Source organism: Zootermopsis nevadensis, unplaced genomic scaffold (genome assembly GCF_977971745.1).
Source record: "Zootermopsis nevadensis isolate Lab colony 2312 unplaced genomic scaffold, Znev_1.0 Znev_ptg000024l, whole genome shotgun sequence".
In the NCBI taxonomy this organism is placed as follows: Eukaryota; Metazoa; Arthropoda; class Insecta; order Blattodea; family Termopsidae; genus Zootermopsis; species Zootermopsis nevadensis.
The window spans coordinates 17,802,536-17,827,873 of NW_028259156.1; the positions used below are offsets into that span (position 1 = coordinate 17,802,536).

At 39.4% G+C, this 25,338-nt stretch overlaps 2 protein-coding genes and 1 long non-coding RNA gene across 8 annotated transcripts in view; 2 read left to right on the forward strand and 1 right to left on the reverse strand.

Moving 5' to 3' along the window:
• The window catches only part of LOC110829565 (uncharacterized), a 173,054-nt gene that overhangs the window by 74,153 nt on the left and 73,563 nt on the right, over window positions 1-25,338 (reverse strand). The window lies entirely within an intron of this gene.
• LOC110829566 (uncharacterized) overlaps window positions 1-25,338 on the forward strand; it is a 42,476-nt gene that overhangs the window by 9,234 nt on the left and 7,904 nt on the right. Inside the window, exons 3-9 of one of the 4 annotated variants that reach the window (XM_087354737.1) lie at window positions 7,944-8,174; window positions 10,855-10,944; window positions 12,542-12,643; window positions 19,169-19,255; window positions 24,737-24,814; window positions 24,910-24,978; window positions 25,074-25,142. In XM_087354737.1, coding sequence (XP_087210863.1) covers window positions 7,944-8,174; window positions 10,855-10,944; window positions 12,542-12,643; window positions 19,169-19,255; window positions 24,737-24,814; window positions 24,910-24,978; window positions 25,074-25,142 — 726 coding nt within the window. Of the gene's footprint in view, window positions 1-7,943; window positions 8,175-10,854; window positions 10,945-12,541; window positions 12,644-19,168; window positions 19,256-24,736; window positions 24,815-24,909; window positions 24,979-25,073; window positions 25,143-25,233; window positions 25,303-25,338 lie in introns of all 4 variants that reach the window. The other 3 variants (XM_087354738.1, XM_087354739.1, XM_022063407.2) reach the window with 3 other exon arrangements.
• Window positions 19,294-23,307, forward strand: LOC147872826 (uncharacterized). Of its 2 annotated transcripts, XR_015536756.1 has the most exons (4): window positions 19,294-19,483; window positions 19,618-21,137; window positions 21,247-21,333; window positions 21,443-23,307. It is a non-coding gene; the product is annotated as an uncharacterized LOC147872826 (long non-coding RNA). The 2 variants fall into 2 exon arrangements; XR_015536755.1 differs by having other exon boundaries at window positions 19,294-21,137.

Consider the following 25,338-nt stretch of genomic DNA (forward strand, 5'->3'; position numbering starts at 1 on the left):
TTCGATTCAGTCTTCCTAACAATAGTTGAAAAGCACAAATTATGAGGTGCCTCATTCTGCATATTTTTTCAACCTGTTACTTTCTCTCTGTTAAGCCCAAACTTTATCCTCCAAATTCTGTCCTCAAACTGCCTCATCTATGCTTAGTTCAACTGACCAATTTTCACGCCCTTAAGAACTACATTTTAAATTATAATTTTGTGTGTCAGCAGAAATGACTTTGCTGCTGACACATAAAAAATATTCTGACTTTTCGATTAGTTTATGGCAGGCAATTGAGATAATAAATTTTCTAATGGCATCCATAACAAGGCGGTACTTTTTATTTGGCTGGACAAAGAGGGCTACATGCATAAGCAGGTTGAAACTTGAAAAAATTCTCAGAATTCTGCTTGAAGAGACTGAAGAAAACGAATAAAAACGTTTGTAGCTTCGAAACTGACGACGAATTGTCATCCCTCTGCGTATGATGCATCACGCGGTGCAAAGTGAAAGTCCGCACATAATGTAGGAGTCCGGCCGTTAATCGTCTCTTGCACCTCTAGATGGTCATTGGAAGGGGAGCGATATAATTCTCAGGAATTCGCTTTCTCTCCTTCATTTGTCGTGCAGCCCTGTCAAATCACGTAACGAAAAGCGCGTTTACATTCAACTACACATTACCCCATTAGCGCCTTAGTTCGGTTACTGAAGAAAGCTACGTAATGCGAAAACGCGTCAACAAGAGACTGCTGCTCCTTAGAGGAAAACACAGATGAATTAATCAAATTTCCCTTCAGACTGTTTCGGATTCAATAGTAGTATGAAACAATTCCTTCGTACACTTTGTACTAGCCTACTGTTTGGATAGACGTACATCCCGCGACAAGGCCGCAAACAGGCTTTATTAACTGTTTTTATTCCACGGAAGGATTAAACCAATTCCGATTACCGGAAACATTAGTCGTTGAACTTCATCACCATTTGAGTAAGGAGCAGTTGCGTCACATCTTGTCCTGTTGGCGTATAGTGCATATACATCCTTAACTCAGAGGCGTCTTCGAGATGCCACCAAGGTCAACAGGCGACAGTTAACCTACTGGGTTATGAGCACAATGGTTAAAGGTAGTAATCGGTTTGCATTACGACGCTGTATCAATTGAAATTTTAAGTAAATTATATACGGTTTGGTGATTATGAATACTAAATAGATCAGATATGAAAGACAACAAAGAATAACTTATCAGTTTGAAGCGGAAGCTAGTCTGAATAGTATTTAAGAATTCAGACCGTACCGCAAAGAAAACTCCTATCAGACAACACGGCACTACGATCCAGAAGACAGCCATCTTCTTCAAAGTACTTAGCCACTCTCCGCCCACAAGTCATTCAATAGTTTCACACATACAAATAGGAATTTCCTGACCAGAAGATCATAAAAACCGAATAATAATTGCAAACGTCATAGAAGGCCCTGCAATGAATTGCAAAGTATTAGAATGTGCAGCTGACGCTATGAATCACCAGGAGGTCGTGCACAGTGTTAACAAAATACGGTCTTTTTTTAGAAACCGCTGTTCTTCCGACGTCCTCACGTGTGATGTGTTTCCTGGTCTGACCGTAGTTGGCGCTTCTGAGTCTGTAATTTCACCTTTACTACATGAATACAAACTTCAAGTAGTGCAACAGCTAATAAATGGCCTCTTCTATTGAAACAAAGCTCACTTCGGATCAATATTTTATACAGAATGGTCCAGAATACCAAAATCGTAAAAAAAAAATACAAAGCATCTCCTGAAGGACCACAAAAATACGATATTAACACACGATTCCAAAACTCAGGATCACACGTGGTTGTATTATTGACTTTAGGCGGAGAAAAATTAACTAATTTTCAGCAATTAATATTCATGTCACAGGTAGGAAAGACACCCATCTTTAAGAAATTATGGTTCATTGCCGCGTTTACAAGAACTTGCCATTGAAATTTTAACTTGAGCTATTTGAATCCAGTTCACATCCTCCGTCCCTTGTCGATCCTTCGTTTTATTTTTTTTTTTGCTATTGTTACTGAGCGACTGCTCAATAATTATACTTTAACATAACATAACATACACAACTTAATAAAATGCGATGTTAATTTTAGTGTTTAAAACCTATTGTTTTAAGGGCTGAAAATAAAGGTTAAACATAATTATAAATACGAGAGCGCAATTTCTTTCATACAAAAACGCTGTTTTTAGTGAGTGTAAGTACCAGTAATACGAAACATTCGAACGACAGCAAAGAAACTGTCACGAGGTCGAGCGGTGACGACAGATGAGCTGGGAGATGCGTGTCCTCCGGGTATCGAGAACCTTCCCAGGATTTTCACATGCTGAATGACGGCGTTCTACTACCGTGCCGGTTGGATTAACACGGACTATGTCAGCATCGCCATATTAATGCGATATCTGACCGTGAAATGTTGCGAAAACTCCAGATGGTGACATTGATATAACTGAAATTACCCAACACTTTGCGATATACTGAGCTTAAAAAATATGGATTTTGAAATTAAGTGAAAGTAATAATCTCGTAGGCACCGGACGCTCATGTAATTAACCCTGATCTGTAACCATTTCATGCCATAGGCTTGATGCAAAGAATTTACACTATGAGGCGTGGTCTTCGTGTATCGCAGACGAATCCATCGAAATAAGACACTACCATTCGATCACGTATGGATCTTACATTGTATATTCAGTGGCATAAGAATGATAGCACACAGCGTATAAAATGAACGCAAAATAGTTGTAAATAATAGTCCGTCAAAGTGCTTCATCTCCAAAACGACAAACGTTTTTCCATTGAAACTTGTTTCTTGAGTTTTGCTCTAGAAGAAGTGACGCAAATTACATATCTCGATTCATAATTGATCGATGTTAAGTCTCATATCCCACTTGTCTGCATTAACTACTTCCTCCTCCGTACCAAATTGAAATCATACTTCGGTATAATCTGACAGAGGCAAAGTATCTGTGAATGGTACAAAGATTTAAATAATAAAATTACATTTATTCGCGAAAAATTATTCCATTTTTAAGTAAATTAAACGTAAAGAATTTGATTACGTTAATTTCTTGCATGAAATACAAACGTTGCCTTCAAAGTGACCAATGAGTACAATACTGACGGAGTACATCTGGACTATCAAGTCATACATCAGTTCTGCTTTCACCACTCAGATGGCATGCGGCCTTCAGACTGTTGTATTTTGCCCTCCATAAACATTCCGCTCAACTTTCCATAAAATAGGTGAGCACCTACGTGCCCGAATAACTTTAAGAAAACCATTCCTTTATATTATACTTGAACCAGGAATTATTCATGTCAAATGCTTTGTAAATTCATGATAAATATATAACTGCAAACTATAATAATGTATATGATGTAAAGCTTTCACGGCGGCTTTAATTAGTAAAGTCTTCTCGGGCTATCAGCCGTGTTAGTTGGTAATTACCACGGCTGATAGCCCGAGAAGACTTTATTAATATAATAATGTATTTAACAGATTGGTATCGCAGTAACGCCATTGTCTTCTGGAGGCTTATAACGTCATTTTGCGTGCCTTGGCTAAGTGTTAGTAGCATTGATTGGCTTTGCGTGACTTCTGATGCCTCTATCTGTGTCTTATGACGGACAGTCCAGAAGAAAACTTCATATATGAACTCTCTACTTACGCGATTCTTTGCCTATGATAGCTTTCTTCTCTTCGTAATGACATTATTTTATACGTACTATGTAACACCTGCTACTGATACAGCGTCTTTGAACGGCCCAATAACCAACACACTTTTTAGAAAGCAAAGGTAAAAAACTCAAAAAGCAAGAGCGTTGTCATTTAGTAGACTGAAAGATGAAACGCCTGGCTTTGGCGGCAACTTCTCCGGCTTCTGTGTGTTGCGTGTAGCATCGTTGGAGCTGTTAGGTGCAAATAAATCTAAAATCATAACAACAGTATTAAGGAATGTCGCATTTTAAAAATATTTGTGATCGACGTTGTCATTATCTATTTATTGAATGTAAAATATAAACTAATAACTTCATGAAAATGAACCTTGTTTTGTTTATTTAATGATGTTTTTCGTGAACCGACACGACCAAGAGGCTGGTTCCTATGAGCACTAACGAATTCTCATTTTCTGTGAAGATGGAAAGCAACTGAAACTGATTATCATAAAACACCTGCACCCAGGGAGTTATTTACCTGCCTATATATATATATATATATATATATATATATATGGATTTAATTGTGACTCACATATGGCTCCACTATCTATTTTAATGTACATTTTATTTATTCTGAATCAAGATAGTTCAGTCATGAAAAGTGACTAGGTGCGGAGTATGTGATTTGATTCCCGGGACGGACAGAAATCTGTCTCCTCAAACGCTACAATCCAGCCCTGACACTCACGTCACGAGGTCTGGGTTTTCTTTTTGCTCGGGTCAAAGAGGCCGAAATATAAAGTTGATCACTCCCATAATCTAGCGCCGATATGTAGAATGCATGAGACATTTTCGTGGTACTTGCCACAAGGGCAGCATTTTACTTCTCTTTACCTTTGTCTATGGGCTCTTGACCGAAAATACAGTTTTTAAACTCTGCTTGAATTATAACCTTGGACTTGTGTACTGAAGTGAATTTCCACAACAGTCAGTTCTAAGTTTTTCGTTCTTTCCACTAACGTCATTAAGGGTTATGGCGTCCGGTGTCATCAACTCATCTGTTACTTCATCGACAAGGCTGTGGTATAAATGACATTTTAAATTAGAGGTAATGAAACAAGAAAGGCACTGAACATGTGGAGTTGAGAAAGCGAAAGTGGGCGGGATTGTGTGTTTGTGTGTCAGAACGAGTTACACAAGGCGAGTGGGACGGTCGCTGCACCGCAAAACCACTGACGATGCTCCTGACAACACGGCATCCGTCTTTGAGACGCTTATGCATTCACTCCTGCTACGTATTCGGAAGGTGCTCAGTTCGAGTCTCGGTTATCAGATTTGCAGTCTTTACGTATTCGTATCCAACACTGAACACAGAGGACGGGCCAGCGTTCACACGTGAAAAGTCTATTAACCTTATCCTGGTTGGTCAGTTTTCTTCCTAAGTCCCATCAGGAAAACGCAGAGATAGTATCTTAAGCTAGGACACTACTGATCCCTTCCCAGAGTTTGATACAGTTACAGAAAAGTGGTCGATTTTAAGGCTATTTAACGGCGTTTATTCAGCTGCGCAGATTGTAAAAAGTTCAGTGAGTGGGTAATTATATATGTTCGAAGGGCGTGGACTTGTTTAAAATACGTCACGACCGTTCACTCTGTCATTCATTCGTCACTCATAATCATTGTCATTGAACCGTATTTAACATATGCATTGTTTACAGCGTCTTTAAATTACCTATCAGTTATGAATCGTTCGTATTGTCGAGAAATCCCCTCTGTGAGACGATCATATTTTTCCGCATTAATGGGATTTTCAGGGCGATACAATGGAATGCCAAGCAGGTTGAGGCAGGTGTGCTGACAACGCTCTGAAGTTAATTCGGTAGATACCAGGTTTGAATCTCAGTCGGGCTACCGCGGAGGCCTGTAACGCATTGCCACACAGAAAACAATGCAGAGAGAAAACTAGTAAAAGTTGTACTATGTACTTTTTATTGATTCATAGAAATCTTACTTCTGACTGAATGACGGCATAAAAAGTTCGATGATACTCGGCCGGCGTAAAAGCACGGTACCGACGGCAATTTGCAACGCAGACATTTTCTCTTACGTTCTTTGTTTCTTTTTAACTTAGCACAAATTTTACTCGTCGTAAATGAAAGTGACCAAACAGCAGTCATTCTATAGACCACGGGTTCCTAAACCTTGGGTCGCGACCCGAAATTAGGTTGCAAGGACTTTCTGATGGGTCGCGAAAGTTAAAGCACATACAGCATTGTTAATTTAGTCAAGCATATATTGCCGATAAATTTTTCAGTTTATTTTTGTATTTGTAAATGTACCTCACCGCCACGGTGGTGTAGCGGTTAGAACGCTGGCCTTGTAATCCTGGGGTCTCGGGTTCGACTCCCGGCGGTGCCCGAATTTATAACTTGTGTTGGGCAAGGCCGTGGTCTAGGCAACACGGAGTTTTCCTCCAGGGGCTTCCCCGGTTTCTCCGTGGCATCCCAACAATTACTCCATTCACACACAGAAGAAGGCAATGGCAAACCACTTCTGGATCATCTGCCAAGAACGTATATGAACAGGTCCCAGTCCGAGAAAAGGATGGAAGGATCCTGTTCATATGGACCTGTCGTCAGACAGAACACTAAATAATAATAATAAATGTACCTCTATTCAAACAGAAATTAATTAAATACAATATCAGTGAATTAAAAAAAATTCAAAATGTATAATTTGACCCTAATTGGGTCATCAGGAGGAATAATGCTGGGTCGCGAACAAAAAAGTTTTGGATTAAATCCTCCAGTTCCAGAGTCAGTGATGACGGTTCCATAACACAGATGCCAAAAGCGGAAGCTCAAGGAACCGTGTTCTGCATGCTTAACAGTTTAAAGCCTGGTGGCAAAGTTCCACAACAATAAGTAAGTCTGCATGTTTTATTCATGTGCCTGGTTGACTCTCGGTGTAAACAGCGATTACGTCCTTAAACAGCGTTAAGAAATTGATCTTCATAATGATAAAGAGTTGTGTTTTCTTCGCGGTACGGACTGAATTCTTAAATATAATTTAGGTGATCTTCGACTTCAAAGAGTTAATAACTTGTGCAGGAAATATATCTATTAGCCCAGTGTTCAGGCCGACATGTTTTGACAAGTCACGGTCGCGTGTTTTATGTTTATAACTTTGTTTTACATAACAGCATTCACTGTGAATGAATGAATTAATGACCTGTCACTTTGCCGTCTGTAAAGATGTCTGTCGTTGGCCGTGAATTACGAAAAGGTAGGAGTGAAACACACTGGCTGTTCAGTAATGTGACAGCAGAAACCATAAAAGATTTCAGAATTAAAAACTGACATCAGCGACGTAATAACTATATTTAAAGCTACTTTATATCGTAATTCATATTTAAGTACTTTATTTTTTGTTCGATTATCGTCCCACCTACTTCGCAAACAGACTTACAATTCGTTTCTACAGGTGTAAAATGTGGTCCATTGCTTCGACATAATATAAATTGCAAGTGTTTTAAAACAAAGTGTTCTGGACATTATTAAACAATTAATATATTACGCGGTGATTTCTACAGATTATTGTTAGATCAAACCCCCTCTCTGCCGTGCAACAGGCCGATCCCTCATCTAAGAAAACCTACGAAATTTCAGAAAGGAATAACAACTTCAGAAGCTAATTGGAACAGGCCATAACGCCTAATTCGTAAACAACTGAAAAAGATCTTAGCTCTGCCTTCCACGTCTATTACCCTGACTCGCCTAAAAATTACAATTACGTTTTCACTTTGTCGTCTTATGATTGTTTCCTGATGACGGGAGTGGAAAGGTCTTCAGAAATACAGATTACCACCTACAAGCATTGCAGGTGTCACAAACCGCAAGACCATTTACTGAATTATCGCTGTCCAGAAAATCTTAAATATTCCGTAATTTTGGTTTAAAACATCTCTGTAACACACAATTCCATGTTCGTGGATGGAGACGATATCCAAGAAAGGGGAAAAAAAAGCGAACATATTTAACAAGGAATCGCTGACAACCGAAAAAGGGTGGTCTCCGCATCTTCGAAGTTGAACGGGAACCAGTAAACCTCCACAGCAAAGAGTAGCTTGTTACCCAATCTTCGTGGGCACTTCTGAACACGGTTATAAATAGGCTTTCGGTTTCCGTACAAGGCGGAATTTTGACCAGCTAAGTGACTATGAGGGTTCCTACGAAGGTCATTTGTTTCAGCAACTGGAGGCGGACATGGAGCGCGCCGCCCGGGTGGGAGCAGAAGCGCAGGCTATCCGACTGGAGCAGAAGTTTGAGGACGAGATCCTTACGAGGACGGTGAAGAAGCTGTCGTCTCACCGCGGAGACAGGGCGAAACAGACGGAGGACCTACGAGAGCTGCAGGACATGATGCGCCGAGATAAGAGAGCCGTCGAGGTCCTGAGTAGCTTGCTGAGCAGCAGCAGTGGGGTGAGTAACCCGGGTCATCGGCCGAACTCAGTTTGCGACTGAATCACACCGCCGCGACGGAATAGCTTACGACGCCAGCTTTCATCCAGATGCGTCTTTCTATACGATAAAGCTAATTCTTAATTACACAATTCAGTTTAACATTTCTGTACATAATTTCCATTAGCAATGGTCCGAGCCACGTTAATTTTTCCAGATGTCAACAGCTGTAAGTTTCGCATCCCTGCCATGTCTGTAACTGATAACATTTTTAATATTTCGCGCTGACGCCATGTTGTTCTATATAGTGGAAACAACCTTAACAATAGTTTAAATTTTCTTTAAGTCTATCTACGCCAAAATTGAGGTCTGTGTATAAAGAGGTTCTATTGCCTTATACGATCGGTGGATATCATCATCGAAGCTGTTGGGTCATTAAATTACCTTTTCCGATCTTAATCTTCTCAAATAATATTTAAAGGCCTTCTCGGGCTCTTAATCCACGTGGTTGGTAAATTTCTAATACTCTGAGAAGTCAAGCGGTCAACACGTTAAAACAATTTGGTAGGAAAACTTGAAAGAAACAGAATACTTGGGAGACTTAGTGGTAGAAGAGAGGATAATGTTGAGCAAGATCTTTTGAAAATATGATGCGAGGATTTTAAGTGAACTGAGCTGAGTATCAAGGATGTGGCTGGTTCTTGCAAACAAGGTAAAAAATATTCGGACGTCATAAACGATCCAAGAGTCGTTGAATATATGACCCTCTATTGAAAAGGAAAACACTACTGACGGATAAGCAATAGCTGCTCAAGAAACCTCTTCAGATAGGCCAGACTTTGTACATATTTGAACAAGACTGGGTCCGGTTGCATCAGTCTGCCTCAAGTGTGCAATTAACTTGAGACTCAGTCACGGAGTTGGTTTCAAACGCTGCAAGGGATCAAAGTTTCGGATACAGTTACCAAGGCAACAAAGTTCAGGGACAATGTCTCTTCACGCTCAAGTGCTTCGGAATGACAAAGCTGTAAGTTATGAAGATGCACCGAGTTTCACAAACGTCACTAATGACACGTTCACTGCTGAAGATAACTTTTATCCGGTGTTATAAGCAGCCGACGTTAAACAAGCGCGCTAGAAAATGTCGGTTCTAAATAAGATTCTGATATCGACACTCGTTAAATAATTGAGGCTAGTGACGTAACATAGTCCAGTGCAGATACATTTATACACTGTACAGTTTTAGAAATATTTCTTGGGCGATGGTTTATACAGAAGTAACATTTACTTACTTATTTATTATTAAAAAATATATATTAAAATTAGCCGTCAATCACAATATAATATGATTAAAAGTTTAAAATATCATTTTACGTTCCCTATAAGAAAAAATGAAAACCTAAAAAACATTAATAAATCAGTAAAAAATCAGTAATCCAGTGAATAGTTTATATACATAACACCTGATAATGGCTATATATAGCCGAAACATGTCGTGTATGTTCCACATGTAAATCGAGTACTCGATAGGGAACGTAAAATGATATTTTAAACTTTTAATCATATTATATTGTGATTGACGGCTAATTTTAATATATATTTTTTAATACTATTTAAATCACAATATGACGCATCTACAATATCTTATTTATATTTATATTTATATTACTTTCGTTTTATCATATTTAAATATTAGCCTATTTATTTTTTGAAGAAAGAGAATTTCATGTTACAAGAAAAAATGCATTTTCAGAGACAGAACAGAATTTGATTCAACCTGTTACCTCGATTAATATAGGTAAGGCATTTGCACATGAGGGTAAGATCGAACCAGTGCACACAACACGGCCTATATTTCTTACTACAGTGCGAACTGGTGAGAACCGAATTGAAGACAATATAAAGCAAACTGATTCGTGTTGGTGTAAAATAGGAAGTACATTTGTATTCTGGCTGTCTGACCTAATGTAGTGTGTATATGATTGCAGAGTTTCACCGTGGCCTATAATAGTAAAAAAAACTGTGGTGATGTAATCGCATGGCACTCACCACAATCACCGCTCACTTGCACAGTAGTTAGCTATCCGTGCATTTAGTGACGAATGCGCTTAAATGCACGGTAATGGAGCTTTGAATCTGAGCTTCCTGCATAATTATTACCAGAATATTCACTTGCCACTTGTACATATTTTTCACAACACTTTGGTAATTTGTACATAGTAGATAGTCAAAAACAAATAACGTTGTCTAGCTTACTGTTGCTAACTTGAATAAGACTATCTTGTGTTAAGCTCCAAATTGAAGAAATACGTTTTGTTTTTGAGTTTAGTTCCATCTTTGACAAAAATCCCTTTTTATAATTAGTGACCTTCAAAAAATTCTCTCTCCGTAATTATACAAAACATTTCCGCACTGAACATTATAAATCACTTTATCATGTATTATATTAAAAGACTAGGAAAATTAAATGTTCATGTAAATGTTATTTTGATTGTACATAAGTATTCAATTACATTTTATCCCATAATTAAATAAATATAAATTTTCTAATGCGGAATGCGATTTCAATACATTAATTTAGATAAAAACTGGACGCTTAATGCAAAGTAATTCAGGGTAGAAACACGCAATTGAGAAGTAATCTGTGGCAATAAGGGAAGCAAGGACTGAAGGGCTCAGCTGTGGTGCTGGTATTATTTAGGGAGACAATGGTAGTGGAGACGGTGAGGACGGCGGTGGCGGTTCCAACGTCCTCGGACTGGTCTCCGGACTCCTGGGATCTTCGAGTGGCGTGAGTAATTTTTCGCAAAGTGACTGACTCACCATCATTCATCCAAAGCCTGAGATTGTATTAAACTCTGATTTTGCCACAGTTTCCACATTTGAAAGAAATGATGTTCCTATGGTCATGTCAAATTACACGCAAGACGTCTTTAACTGCTATACACGAAAAATCCCTATATAAATTAGCAAACTTGCATGACTTGAAATAAATTAAATGTTAAGAACAAAGAGAAAATTCACACATAATTGACTGAATACGTCAAATAACCATAGTGGAAGTTAATCTAAATAATAACCAAACCCAGACAAACACAGGGCGTGTATGTACTATAATAAGTAAAAAAATAATCAGTATCTATTCTGAGTAAGAAACAAAACTCATCTTGGGCAAAATTACGAGCTATTAAAAGTCAAAGGAGGCGGTTCATATGTTCATCGCTACCCTGGGAAAAGTAAACGCCATTAGTTAATTATTTTTTCCGATTGAATTACGAAAAAAAATATTAAATTTGAGATGCATTTGTCCCTGGCTTAATGAAAATGATTTGATGTTCACGCTTGACTCAGTCCTATTGACCTGAAAGCAAGAGAGTTTTTCCATAACTATTATTATCATTACCGTCAAGACCCGATAATGTTTATTAAAACACGTCTGTGCATTGAAAGATCGTTAATGCAGTCTCCAGGCTACTGATTAACACAGCTCCATTTCCATTCTAAAGTTAATGTACAATAAGTAACATTCTAAAAAAGTTTGTTTTGTTAGAATTGAGAACCATATACGTGATTTACATCGCCAATGTAAGAAACCGCCCCTGGGTACGAACAGGAGTCCGTTCAATCTTCATGTTACCTTCTTGGTCTTCTAGCAGGTTTCCCCACTCAAATTCTTTACGTATTTCTTTCCCATACTAACTGTTATACGTGTCCAGCGCATCCTGACGCAGCATCAAATGCAACAAATTTGTAAGTACAGTCTCGCACAAACCTTCCCTTGAGTGCTTCTGGCAATGGGACTATATTTATTAACTTTTTGGATTTCAGCCATCGTCTATTTAAAAATTTTAAATTGCTTTAAAATCACAACGTTTCGGAGAGTAGATCTTCCTTCTTCGTCATCCAAATATTCCGAAACTGTGAACCTCGATCTACGGGATCCCACAGGGTATATGGCTGTTTTTGAGGATGATGACGAAGGAAGACTCATCCCTCAGAAAGTTTTGATTTTAACAGGAGACAGAAGTCCAAAATAAATAAATCAGTAATGTTCATATACGTCTACTTTGTCCTGACCATTTAGACAGGTTTCGAATCCTGCACTTTATGCTTTAAAAACATTTATTTTGACTTACATTTGGAGTTCTCACGGCAGGGAAAACGAAGATGGCTGTCTTTTGGGTTGTTGTGCCGCGTGCAATGGTAGTTTACTGACGTTTCAGAGGTGTTCTCCGCCTCCATCATCAGGGTGAACAACCCACAAGACAGCCATCTTTGTGTTCCCTGCCGCCAGAGCCTCAAATCCTGTGTGAATTTAGCATTTGCTTTCCAAGCTGCCCTTTCTTATGTTGCTCTGTTCAGTCAGCATTTTAATATTATGATAACAGGGCGGCAGCGGCGGGGACGACACGAGCGGGAGTGGAGGAGGGGGTGGCGGTTCCAATGTGGTTAGTCTCATCGGATCGCTAGTAGGTGGCAGCAGCAATGGGGTGAGTACGAGTCCGCAAGCTACAAACTCTCTCGTCCTTTGCTTCATAATTCCCCTCAGACCCAGGTCATCAGGTAGATCAAAGTAGTGCAGTCATCACTGTATGAACAATGCAATAGTAATGGAGGAGACACCCTCCTATCCAATGGGTAAAGTGGTCCTTTTCCGGGGGTAAAGAGCGGCCGGGGCGTGATGCTGACCACCCACTCTCATCCAGTGCCAAGGTCAAGAATGAATAGGAGCTATACGTCCTCTCCCCTAAGCGCCTACATGGCGTGTAATGGTACAGTTTTATTTATTTAGATGGCTGTCTTCTGAGTTGTAGCGCCGTTTAGTCAGGTAGAAGCTTACCGACGTTTCAGAGATCCTTGCTGCCTCCATCATCAGGGCGCTACAACCCAGAAGACAGCCAGCCATCTTCGGACTCACCGCCGCGAGTACCTCAAATCCTACTCCCTTCCCCTTCCTACACCTCTTCATTTTCCTTCTCCTCCGATCCGTTATTTTTATTACATTTTCTTTTTCCGTTCATCTTCTTCATTATTCTCTCCCTTCCTCTTTCTTACCCGAACAACTGTGTTGCTTTAAGTTAAAGACATTTGTCTGTGTGTGCATGTTTTCAGTGCAATGATATTTTTATCTACGCAGAATTGCATTTTTATTGAATATTATGTCGATATTTCAAATGAAACTCGATAATAAATCCGAAGTCCGTGGATCAAGCACGCTCAGATAGAGGAAATCAACTGGATCGGCTACGCGCAGCTTACGGTTGCCATCGTGTCACATCAGCGTATGCGGGGACACTGGAACAAGCGACGTGTTACCTGCTAGGTCGCAGAACAAATGAAAGAACGACGCATTTATTTGCAACCTTGCGAGCTGCGGCTTACACAATTAAAACTAAATGAAAGCTGCTTATCACAGTCACTTAAATAAACAACGCCCTACGAAACTGCGGTGCTCAACTCCTAGAAGAGATCGTGCAGATTAGTGACATGGTAAGAAAACTGGTCTGTCGAGGAAAAGTGGAGAGAAAAATACAGACTGTTTCATCTGTTGCCTCTTCAGGCGCCTCTACGTGAATGTGATAACCCTGCTAGCATAAATACCATATAACCCTTTGCTACGATTATGTAAGGAGAAAAATCACGAGAAAATTTCCGGACATCACGAGTATACATTTACATAAAGAGTTGATATCAACTGAATGCAACCAAATATTCTTAGGCGACTGGGCCTGTGACAACGCGATTAATATCCGACTTTTATGAACTGTATTTGCTCCACCGTCAGAATTGATATTAAGTCCAATTTTATACGACCGGTCACCTGAAAAGACTTAATTGAATTATGAATATATTTCATAAATCGTGTATTTTAGTATCCTAATGATGATACTACAAATAATCGCGTTGGAGTTGGATGATTTTCACATTTCAGAACATTATCACTGCCTGCCATGTAAATGTACAGATATTTGGTATAAATACTGCTACAACTAACAAGTTATCTTATGAACATTTAGCACTGGTTACATTACCAGGTCTTTATTAACATCTGTTTCTGGCATGATAATATTTCATCTACGAGACACTAACCCCGGACTTTGGGCATTTAGGGTAGTGGTGGCGGCGGGGGTGGAAGTGGTGGATCCGATATACTCAGTCTGCTGGGACCCCTTTCAGGAAGTCTTAGTGGGGTGAGTTGATTTCTTAAATACTTATGTCAACATATGTATTTGTCTACAACGTTAAGTTACGCGCAGTATTTTCTACTAACACTGTAAATACTGGAACTCAGGGCGGCGGCGGAGGGGGTGGATCCGATATCCTCAGTCTACTTGGTCCCCTTTCAGCAACCCTCAGCGGGGTAAGTACCAGAACTGTCCAGAGTGAGGGAGCTATCATCTCCCTCATATTTAAAGCAATTAACACTTCTGGAATATTAATATTAAATACGATGTGTCAATTTCCACAAAAGCAGTAACAACTTCCTTCTTACACATTAAAGCACTTAGAACATTTTTAGCCGATTAACGACAAAAATAATCCAGGCAGTAAAAATCTAACGAAGAAAAAGCAGCTCACAACGAGTTTATGACAGAAAAGAGGTAAACTAGTTTAACACATCTACTGCCACATTTGGTAAAACATTTCAAATTATTTAAATGTATAAATTCGTATGTGAAATGTTTGATCTTGTCGGTGTTGATCTTCTGGGTTGTAACATCGCGTGGACTTGTAGGCAGAGGGACTAATGTTTCGGAGGAACACCTTGCCTGTGGAGACTTCAGCCCTGAAGATGAAGGCAGTGTGTTCCGCCTAAATGTTAGTATCTACCCAGAAGATCAGCACCAACGTCGTCACCGCAGCGAGAATGCAACATTATTTTTTTTAAAAAAAAATATATCTGAAGAATGCACTTTTAGTCTACTAGCTTTTAAAACAAGAGATTAGCGCATTTTTGTTACGATGTATTAACCATTTTAAGTTGATAGATCTTATACTAACACTGGAACTTTAGGGTGGAGGCGGTGGAGGTGGGTCCAATATCTTCAATCTGATTGGTCCTCTTCTGGGAAGTCTTAGCGGGGTAAGTTATGCGTTACCCTTCTCATTCCTTTATCTGTCGTAGAAATAACAGACAATTCTATTGTACTAACATCTATAAATGTGAAACTTTAGGGTGGAGGAGGGGGTTCCGACATTATCAGCCTTCTTGGACCCCTTTCTGGAAGTCTCAGTGGGGTAAGTTTGTATTTTTACGCATCGACTTTTTTATCATAAGGTTTACTTTAATTGGGCGTATTATAGGTGCCTGAGAAGTACAACAAATTTCCAGAGGTCATGATAATGCTCACGGGAGAACACCAACTAGTTGCTTTGTTACGCGATCTTAGTTCGAAGTGAATGCATCACGGCGAGTCCGTGATTGTCCGTGGATTTGTCTGTTCATTCTCCGAAACTACTGAACAGAATTTCGAGACGTTTCATAATGGTGACCTACGTTAAAAATATTTGCTCGAAATTCATTAAACTACATTTCCATCCAATATATCTCTTATCAGATATAAAGTTCATATCTCAGAAACAGCTTAACTCTCACATAACGAATTATACTTATTATTAAGATCTGCAACTTCTGTCTTAAATATTTTTCAGCACTATATTTATTGGCTCACGCGGAAATACACTTTCTAGCTTTGAAATGCGATGTGTATAAAGCGGTTAACTTTATTTTAAGATAATTAAATTTGTAAGAAATTAACATAAGAGCTAATCGTTTCACTTCTAAAAAATCCATCTTCATGTTATCCTCCGTTGTCTTTCCGGTTTCCCGCTTTCCAAACGGTTTCCCCATCAGAATTCTATAAGCACTTTACGTCTCCTGTTCGAAATTCCTGGCACTAACAAAAAACTCATAGCACTGAATGTGTTGAAAAACTTGTTGGTAATACTAACTTGTGGGGCTGCAGGGTGGTGGAGGAGGGGGTGGTTCCGATATACTCAGCCTCTTGGGACCCCTTTCTGGAGCGTTAAGTGGGGTAAGTGTAACGTATCTGTAAGGACTTGTTTGAGAGATGATTAATGGCTAGACTATAACGAAAGATAAACTCTGAACTTATACCAACTCTGCAGGGCGGTGGAGGGGGTGGATCTGATATTCTTAGCCTACTTGGACCACTCTCAGGAAGTCTTAGTGGGGTGAGTACTTAGGTTTTAAAATTTCTCGCAATACTAATAATATTCTTTAAAATGAAATTAATAACATTTTTCATACAAAATGCAGGGCGGTGGAGGGGGTGGATCTGATATTCTTAGCCTACTTGGACCACTCTCAGGAAGTCTTAGTGGGGTGAGTACTTAGATTTTCAAATTTCTCGCAATACTAATAATATTCTTTAAAATGAAATTAATAACATTTTTCATACAAAATGCAGGGCGGTGGAGGGGGTGGATCTGACATTCTTAGCCTACTTGGACCACTCTCGAGAAGTCTTAGTGGGGTAAGAAAATATTATATATTTGTATGAAATACTAAGGTTAACTTTGTTAAGGTCAGCCAACTAAATTTATATATACAAAACTTGTAGGGTGGTGGTGAAGGGGGCGGATCTGATATTCTCAGCCTCCTTGGACCACTCTCAGGAGGCCTCAGCGGGGTAAGTTCCTAACTCATATGAGCTACTGTGTTAGAACTGCATTTTGTGTAAGAAATTTCCCTGATATTCAGAGTTACTACAAATCAAGTAGTCTATTTGGAATGGAAATTATATGGCAACATCCTATAAAATTGATTTAAATATGGTACAATATAAATGACTACGTTAAATAATATTATTAATACTTATGTTCTATGCCACTTAAATTGAGAAGGGTGGAGACTGGATTGCGTAGAGCCGCTAACGAACACGATTTCCTCTCATTCATGGACGACGAAAGCTAACTATTTTCTAAAGACGGTAAAGTCAATATTTGTTCTTATAATTTGCCAGCTCCCTGCTACCTCTCTGGGCCTTTGAAATCGAGCTGTTTTCCTGTACAATCGCTATACGTACATGCAAACGTTCGTAAGAACGAAACTTGCGTAATACTAAAACGCCTAATTTGGGGTATAATGTACAAACACATCTACTAATATGCGCATCAGAGCCATATTATCCGAATAGTCACAGTTGGTTCTGTGCCTAGGGCCCACGAAGAAAATTATTCACCTTATTTTGTGTGTGATAAAACCTGTAACAAAGATTGCTATCCGAAAAAATTTACTCAAGAAAATGTTGATAACCAGTCTACCCATAAAAATCTCTACACCCATAAGGATGCAACCACCAAAGGGCCTGCGGAACAAGAACCTTAATCCATCCCTAATGTCCATAATCTGTATCTTATGTTTAAATGCCACAGTAGCTTCAAATGTTATAACTTTTTTCTCTTAATTCATCTTTATAAACCTTAATACGGACTTCTCTGCTTCACATTTGGCATGAACTAACAGTTTCTGTTTGTTACTAACTACCGTGTCTGCAGGGTGGAGGAGAAGGTGGAGGCTCAGACATTGGGGCCCTTTTGGGAAATTTGGGCCCTCTTATTGGCGGTCTCAGCGGGGTAAGTTCTCTCTCATTAAATTATTGTGGTTGTTGACTATGTAAGAAATAAAGTTTCAATACAGCTTACGTGTGTGAAGGTGTTGCTACGTTACACAAAAACCTCTTTCGAATTCAACTCGATATACCGGCTATCCTCTTCATTGTGTTCAGGTCAATGTCAGGAAGAATACTCAAATAGGCCACGACCCCCTAATTCTATATTTTTGAGTAATTAAACATTAGATCTCATTGGACGATGGGATCTCAATGCCTGTCTGCATAGAAATGCTATATATATATATATATATATATATAAACATATGCATGAACATCTACGTACACATTCCCTGTACACATAAACACAAGAACATACGATACGTAGTGTAACAAATGGAGTGATTTCGTGTCTTTCATCGAATTGGTGGTCATTCACTGGGCACTGGCTTTCAGCCTTCACTGGCTGCTCCGCACGAGTTAATCGGAAATTTTGCAGTGAATGCAGTGTCTTAAAGTAGGCCACTGCAACTTTCAATATCTCATTTACACGCTGGCTTCCGTATTGTTAAGAGACCAAACAATGAATCGAATTACGTAATGAGGAGCTTGTGTACAATACGTGGCGCTTAACAAACACAAAAACAAAGTTTTCCTGAGCAGTTTCTTGGAAGGGCAACTTTTGAAAAACAGACGCGCAGACGCAATGATAATATTGAAACAACTCTTAGGGAGATTACCTAGTACTCTTAGAAACGTGAAATCTGAGAGGCTGCTATAGGCTGGAAATTACGCTAACATCGGTGGAGACAATAAATATGTACAGAATATTAATAAGGAAATTGTTGGGAAAAATAAACTTGGAGGACACAGAAGGATACCGAGGGATGGAGTGGGCATGCGATTTAAGATTGGGTGTGACGATGCGAAATGAACGTGACAGGCTGAATCCGGTATCAGCGTTAAAAGAAAACTGTGACGGTTCTCAATTGGTGGCTTCACAACAAGGAACATTTTGAATACTAGAATATTGTAACGAATACTCGGGAAAGATCGCACAGGCGTAGGAATTTCAGCATTAGAACCCAGTCACTTATAAACCCACGCAGATACAAAACAAAAACAGAATTAAGAATGAATTCTTCCTTCCCGCGGTACCGACATTTCCGATTTCCTACTAACCACTCGTCGTCTTAGGGAGGTGGTGAAGATGGTGAGGGTGGCGGATCCGACCTGGGGGCGCTTTTGGGAAATCTGGGGCCTCTTATTGGAAGTCTCAGTGGGGTAAGTAGTTATACGCAAAATATTTCTTGATATCACTACTAGGGAACTCGGCTTTGTTTCAAATATAAATTATGCTTAACAACCCTAGTAGGTGCGAATTAATTTTCAATCGAATACATAACTCAACGAACCTGTATCACCACTGTATGTACGTAGGGCGGCGATGATGATGGTGAAGGCGGTGGATCAGATATTGGAGCCCTCTTGGGTAATATTGGCCCCCTGCTTGGAGGTCTCAGTGGGGTAAGTATCCTTTACAAATTTCGCCGCATGAATGTATTTAGCTTTTATTGTATTCTGCAAATGAAACATCCGCGGTAATAAATTCGACTTCTGTTTCATTAAGTAACCATTGCTACTGCTGCTATTAACATTATCTTTATTTAGGGTGATGATGATGGTGAGGGTGGCGGTTCTGATATAGGGGCCCTTTTGGGCAATCTGGGCCCACTTATTGGAGGCCTCAGCGGGGTAAGTAATTTTATCTAAATAATATTTTTGTCACACTGCGTCAAATTTAACCGCCAATACTAACACAGTAAATTTAGGTATTTCTGTGCATAAACTGATGTAACTGTCTTGTTAATGACGCTGTGGCTATACAGGGTGGTGATGATGAAGACGGTGAGGGTGGAGGGTCAGACATAGGAGCCCTTCTGGGCAATTTGGGCCCACTTATCGGGGGCCTCAGTGGGGTAAGTTACTTACTCGTATATTATATATACCCTTAGAGTCAGTGTTCACTTGCAAATAAACCAACATTTTATATGACCTTCGTTTAAAAAAGGCACGACTCCACGTTAATAAACTAACGCGCTGTGGCTATACAGGGTGGTGATGATGAAGACGGTGAAGGTGGGGGATCGGACATTGGAGCCCTTTTGGGCAATCTGGGCCCTCTTATTGGCGGTCTCAGTGGGGTAAGTGTTTCTCAAAATTAAATAGGCGTGTGTTGTGTAAAATACAAATAAATTTTACTGGTTTACAACGCAGTAAATTTAAAAATTCCCTATTTTCGTTTCTCCATTCTACCCTGAGTGACATTCTGTGTGCATAGTCTGTTAATTATAAATTATTTTACGATTTTTTAAAAACATTTCATAGAAAACCATAATATACTACAGAATTAATAACAAAATAATAATGTGGATTATTAGAGTCAGTTTATCTCAAATGTATCAACATATCAACTAACTTCTAAAAAATAGTCCCATTTTGTTATTATTGTTATTATTATTTATTCCATTTTTCTAATATTCCTCTTCGTTGTCAGAATTAATGAATAGTCAGTCCGTTGGTTTCAATGACAGTTATTTACCTATTGTCTGCATGTTGTACTAACCACTGTGGCCATGTAGGGCGATGGTGAAGACGGTGAGGGGGGTGGATCCGACATAGGAGCCCTTCTGGGCAATTTGGGCCCTCTTATTGGCGGTCTCAGTGGGGTAAGTAGTGAATGTCTAAGCATAACATAATCGATATTCTTGGAAAGACTGTACACAATACACACTAACAGGACTCTTTTCAAATTAACACTGTATGAATACAGGGCGGTGATGATGAAGACGGTGAAGGTGGGGGATCGGACATTGGAGCCCTTTTGGGCAATCTGGGCCCACTTATTGGCGGTCTCAGTGGGGTAAGTAAGCTGTAAGACCATTCATAAAAATGTTACTGGATTTTAACGTAAAACAAACTGATGCGTAGTTATAATGAATTCTTTGTAAATTATTTTCCAGGATTTAATGTGCCCTCGAATTTAAGCACTTTACTGCACTGGCATGAATTTGTTTCATCTTGTCCTGAGAAAATACATTCAATGACTTTAACCTTTTTCCCGTAACACCACAGATTTTGATCATGCGAAAGTATAATGTGCAAGAACTTTCGTATAGTGAGGTACCTAGAGAAGACAATTCGCATTATATTGGGGTAAATTCTAAATAAACTAACTGCTATGTTAAATTATATTAACAAATTACGAGTCAGCTATAAAACTAACAGCTTCTTCCTGCTACTGACTCTTTCGAATGCTTAGGGTGGCGATGAAGATGGTGAAGGTGGTGGATCTGACATTGGGGCCCTTTTGGGTAACTTGGGTCCTCTTATCGGTAGTCTTAGTGGGGTAAGTCTAAACTAATTTTATTCGTAACAATGTAAATACAAAATTAAATGAAATGTTATGCACACAAATTAAGAGAATTTTTCTATAACTAACAAATTCGGCTATACAGGGTGGTGATGAAGATGGCGAAGGTGGTGGATCTGACATTGGGGCCCTTTTGGGTAACTTGGGTCCTCTTATCGGTAGTCTCAGTGGGGTAAGTCTAAAATAATTTTATTCGTAACAATGTAAATACAAAATTGAATGAAATGTTATGCACACAAATTAAGAGAATTTTTCTATAACTAACAAATTCGGCTATACAGGGTGGTGATGAAGATGGCGAAGGTGGTGGATCTGACATTGGGGCCCTTTTGGGTAACTTGGGTCCTCTTATCGGTAGTCTTAGTGGGGTAAGTCTAAACTAATTTTATTCGTAACAATGTAAATACAAAATTGAATGAAATGTTATGCACACAAATTAAGAGAATTTTTCTATAACTAACAAATTCGGCTATACAGGGTGGTGATGAAGATGGCGAAGGTGGTGGATCTGACATTGGGGCCCTTTTGGGTAACTTGGGTCCTCTTATCGGTAGTCTCAGTGGAGTAAGTCTAAACTAATTTTATTCGTAACAATGTAAATACAAAATTGAATGAAATGTTATGCACACAAATTAAGAGAATTTTTCTATAACTAACAAATTCGGCTATACAGGGTGGTGATGAAGATGGCGAAGGTGGTGGATCTGACATTGGGGCCCTTTTGGGTAACTTGGGTCCTCTTATCGGTAGTCTTAGTGGGGTAAGTCTAAACTAATTTTATTCGTAACAATGTAAATACAAAATTGAATAAAATGTTATGCACACAAATTAAGAGAATTTTTCTATAACTAACAAATTCGGCTATACAGGGTGGTGATGAAGACGGCGAAGGTGGTGGATCTGACATTGGGGCCCTTTTGAGTAATCTAGGCCCCCTTATTGGGAGCCTCAGTGGGGTAAGTGTATATTATAGGGATCAGTCTTAAATTTAAGACAGTTCATAAATAAATTACAGGAAAAAATACACTGGCATTTATGAAGTAATTTTCCTGTTTAGAATTTACATAAGAAAGACAATACACAATAAAATTATTCATATCATTAATACACAATGTCTTAATTAAAAATATCCTTGCCGGTTACCTTATATAAATATACTCATTAGTCTATCACTTTATCAAATTACATCACCATTTATATGCCGTTTTTGGGACAAGTTCTTCGAATAACAATTTCTATGTGCATTATTGTTCGTTCACACTGATGATGGAGTGGACGTAAACTCATGCAGCACTGGTTCATATTTGCCACTAGGCGGCGAAGTTTGTAACAAGAGCAAGCCGCTATGTTCCTGTGCTCATATCAGAATAACAGGCTGGCAAGAAATCAGTAAAGGAATATATCACTAAAATTTCCACTTTGCTGCAACATCGTCTCATTATGAACTAGGTTTCAACGTGTTGTAACCATGACTTAAACTTCTTCATATACATTTCACAGTCTAAGTGAACGAATTATGAAATCCACATTTGTTAACCGTCATATTCGCCTGCAGCTTATATTGACTTGTGTGGCGTATGGTGGTACAATTGATTACCTTAACCCTATTTCATAAGCTAAACTGCTTTTAATGTACGGCTGAACGAGTCTGTTATAAGTGGAGGCTTTTATATCTTTACGGATTTTTGAACAAAAATAATAAAAGAGAGCATATGAAGGTGACTATCTTCTAAGTGTTACACCGTGTAGTCTTGTAAATGTTACCAAAATTTCAGAGGTGTTTGCTACCTCCATCCCCAGGGCGAGCATGAGAAAGAACCTCTAAACGTCTATTAGACTACACGTAATAACATAACAGAAGACCGTCATACAAGATCGTATTAATTTCTTATATGTGACTAACACTGAAAACATTTATGTCAGTGACCTTCTTCCAAAGGGCGGTAGTTCCCTGAAGTTTAAAGAGCGTTTTTTTTTAAAAAAAGTTTGCCGTTTTTAAGTGTCTTAATACTCCACATGTAATGGGCGCTGCATGATAATCTAACATCTGACCATACTAACAACAACACAGGGTGGTGGAGATGGCGGATCCGACATAGGGGCCCTTTTGAGCAACCTTGGACCTCTCATTGGCAGTCTCAGTGGGGTAAGTTCAAAACCATCAGCGAGAAATTAACAAAACGCGGGCGTTTGGAATAATATTTTCCTTCTGTGTACACTAGGCGAGAGACTTTCTTTTCAGACAAGTAACAGACCTCACAACCTATTCGCTGTCCAAGATGTAAGTATGAGATCTAAGATTTTGGCAGTGGTGAAGGTGTTGATGTTCTTCCGGTGGCGAGGCCGCGTGGTTTTGTAGGCGGCTGACAAAGTTCCTCCGAAATAATGTAAACACCTACAGGACCATCATCGACAAGAACTAAGTATTGTTGGAAACAGTACAAAGAGATACAAAAATGAAGATATCCGTCTTCTGGGTTATTGCGCTGTGTAGTCTGGTCGATGTTAACCAACGTTTCAGAGGTCATACTGCCTCCATCATCAGGGCGATGACGGAGGCTGTATGACCTCTGAAACGTTGGTTAACATCGACCAGACTACACAGCGCAATAACCCATAAGACGGATATCTTCATACTCACCGCTGTGAGAACCTCAAGTCTTACAGATACAAAAATATTTAGCAGTATCCGCAACGCTTTGCTAAAGAGATTAGCTGAACCTTCTGCGTAGTTCCGATAAACACTTCCGTATACCTCGTAAACTCGCATTGGTAGTGACAGACGTATAACAAGAGATGTCGCTACAAACACTTTCCTTTCCTCTTCGATGTTTTACCGTCACATTCGCTGTCATGTCTGAAGAAAAGAAATCTTCATGGTAAACGTTGTACTGGTTGTATTATGACGAAGAGGTAATGTTCTAGACTTGTATTTGAAAAGTTTGTACTTCGAATGTGTAACGAGGTACCCCGGATGTTGACTGAAGGTCTAAGCGTCTTGAAGCGAATTTCAGGACACCATGTTGAATCTGACCAAGACCATTCACAATCATCTGCCCATGTCATTCGAAGTTTTAAATAAGGTCATAGAATAAGCTACGAATCTGCCCACGGGAACAATTTTACGTAACCCATGCAGTGACCTGCTTTTATCCGAGAGATCCTGAGGTCGAATCCCAAACCGATTACCGCATATCCTGACTTTCAGTCAGTTCTCTCCTCATCTCTATGAAAATGGCTGAATATCTTTACACGCAATATAGATGTAATATAACCTATGTAGATAAACCATCATCGTTAAACCTAAAATGAATTACGACTCTTAATTTGTTTTAGAAGTTAACGGAACACGGCGTTAAACCCGATTACTCATTGTCTGAGAGATATATATGTACAATTTTATTAACCTTCTTCCAATTCTGGAGCTTGCATCGTGCGAATGCATATTTTACTTCACACTAGAGGAAGTACCCGTTCTTCGCCCGAGATTACCCTAAAATTATCTGCGCCAATTACAAAATCCCGACACCTGGGCCACTTACACTTGCGCCACTAACAGCGCTGTTTACCCACAGGGTGGCGGAGACGGCGAAGGGGGCGGAGGCTCGAACATTCTTAGTCTGCTTGGACCGCTGTCAGGAAGCCTCAGTGGGGTAAGTGTCACTTCCTCTTTTATATTAACAACAGCTTCATAATTCACTGGCGACTCAGCTAACACTAACACTAACACTCTTCATACTAACCACAGGGTGGTGGAGAAGGCGGTGGATCTGATATTCTTAGTCTGCTTGGACCCCTCTCAGCAAGCCTCAGTGGGGTAAGTGTCACTTCCTCATTTATATTAACAATAGTTTCATAATTCACTGGCGACTCAGTTAACACTAACACTAACACTCTTCATACTAACCACAGGGTGGTGGAGAAGGCGGTGGATCTGATATTCTTAGTCTGCTTGGACCCCTCTCAGCAAGCCTCAGTGGGGTAAGCTGCGCCTTGATTGTCAAACGCCAATTGCTTTCTTGGTCTGTGTACTGCAGTTAAACACTAATTTACTTGCACAAAAAATCTACAGGGTGGCGGTGGCGAAGGTGGATCCGATATTCTCAGTCTCATTGGGCCGCTCTCAGGAAGTCTCAGTGGGGTGAGTTTACTTTAAGCGGAACAGCTCATTTGAAAA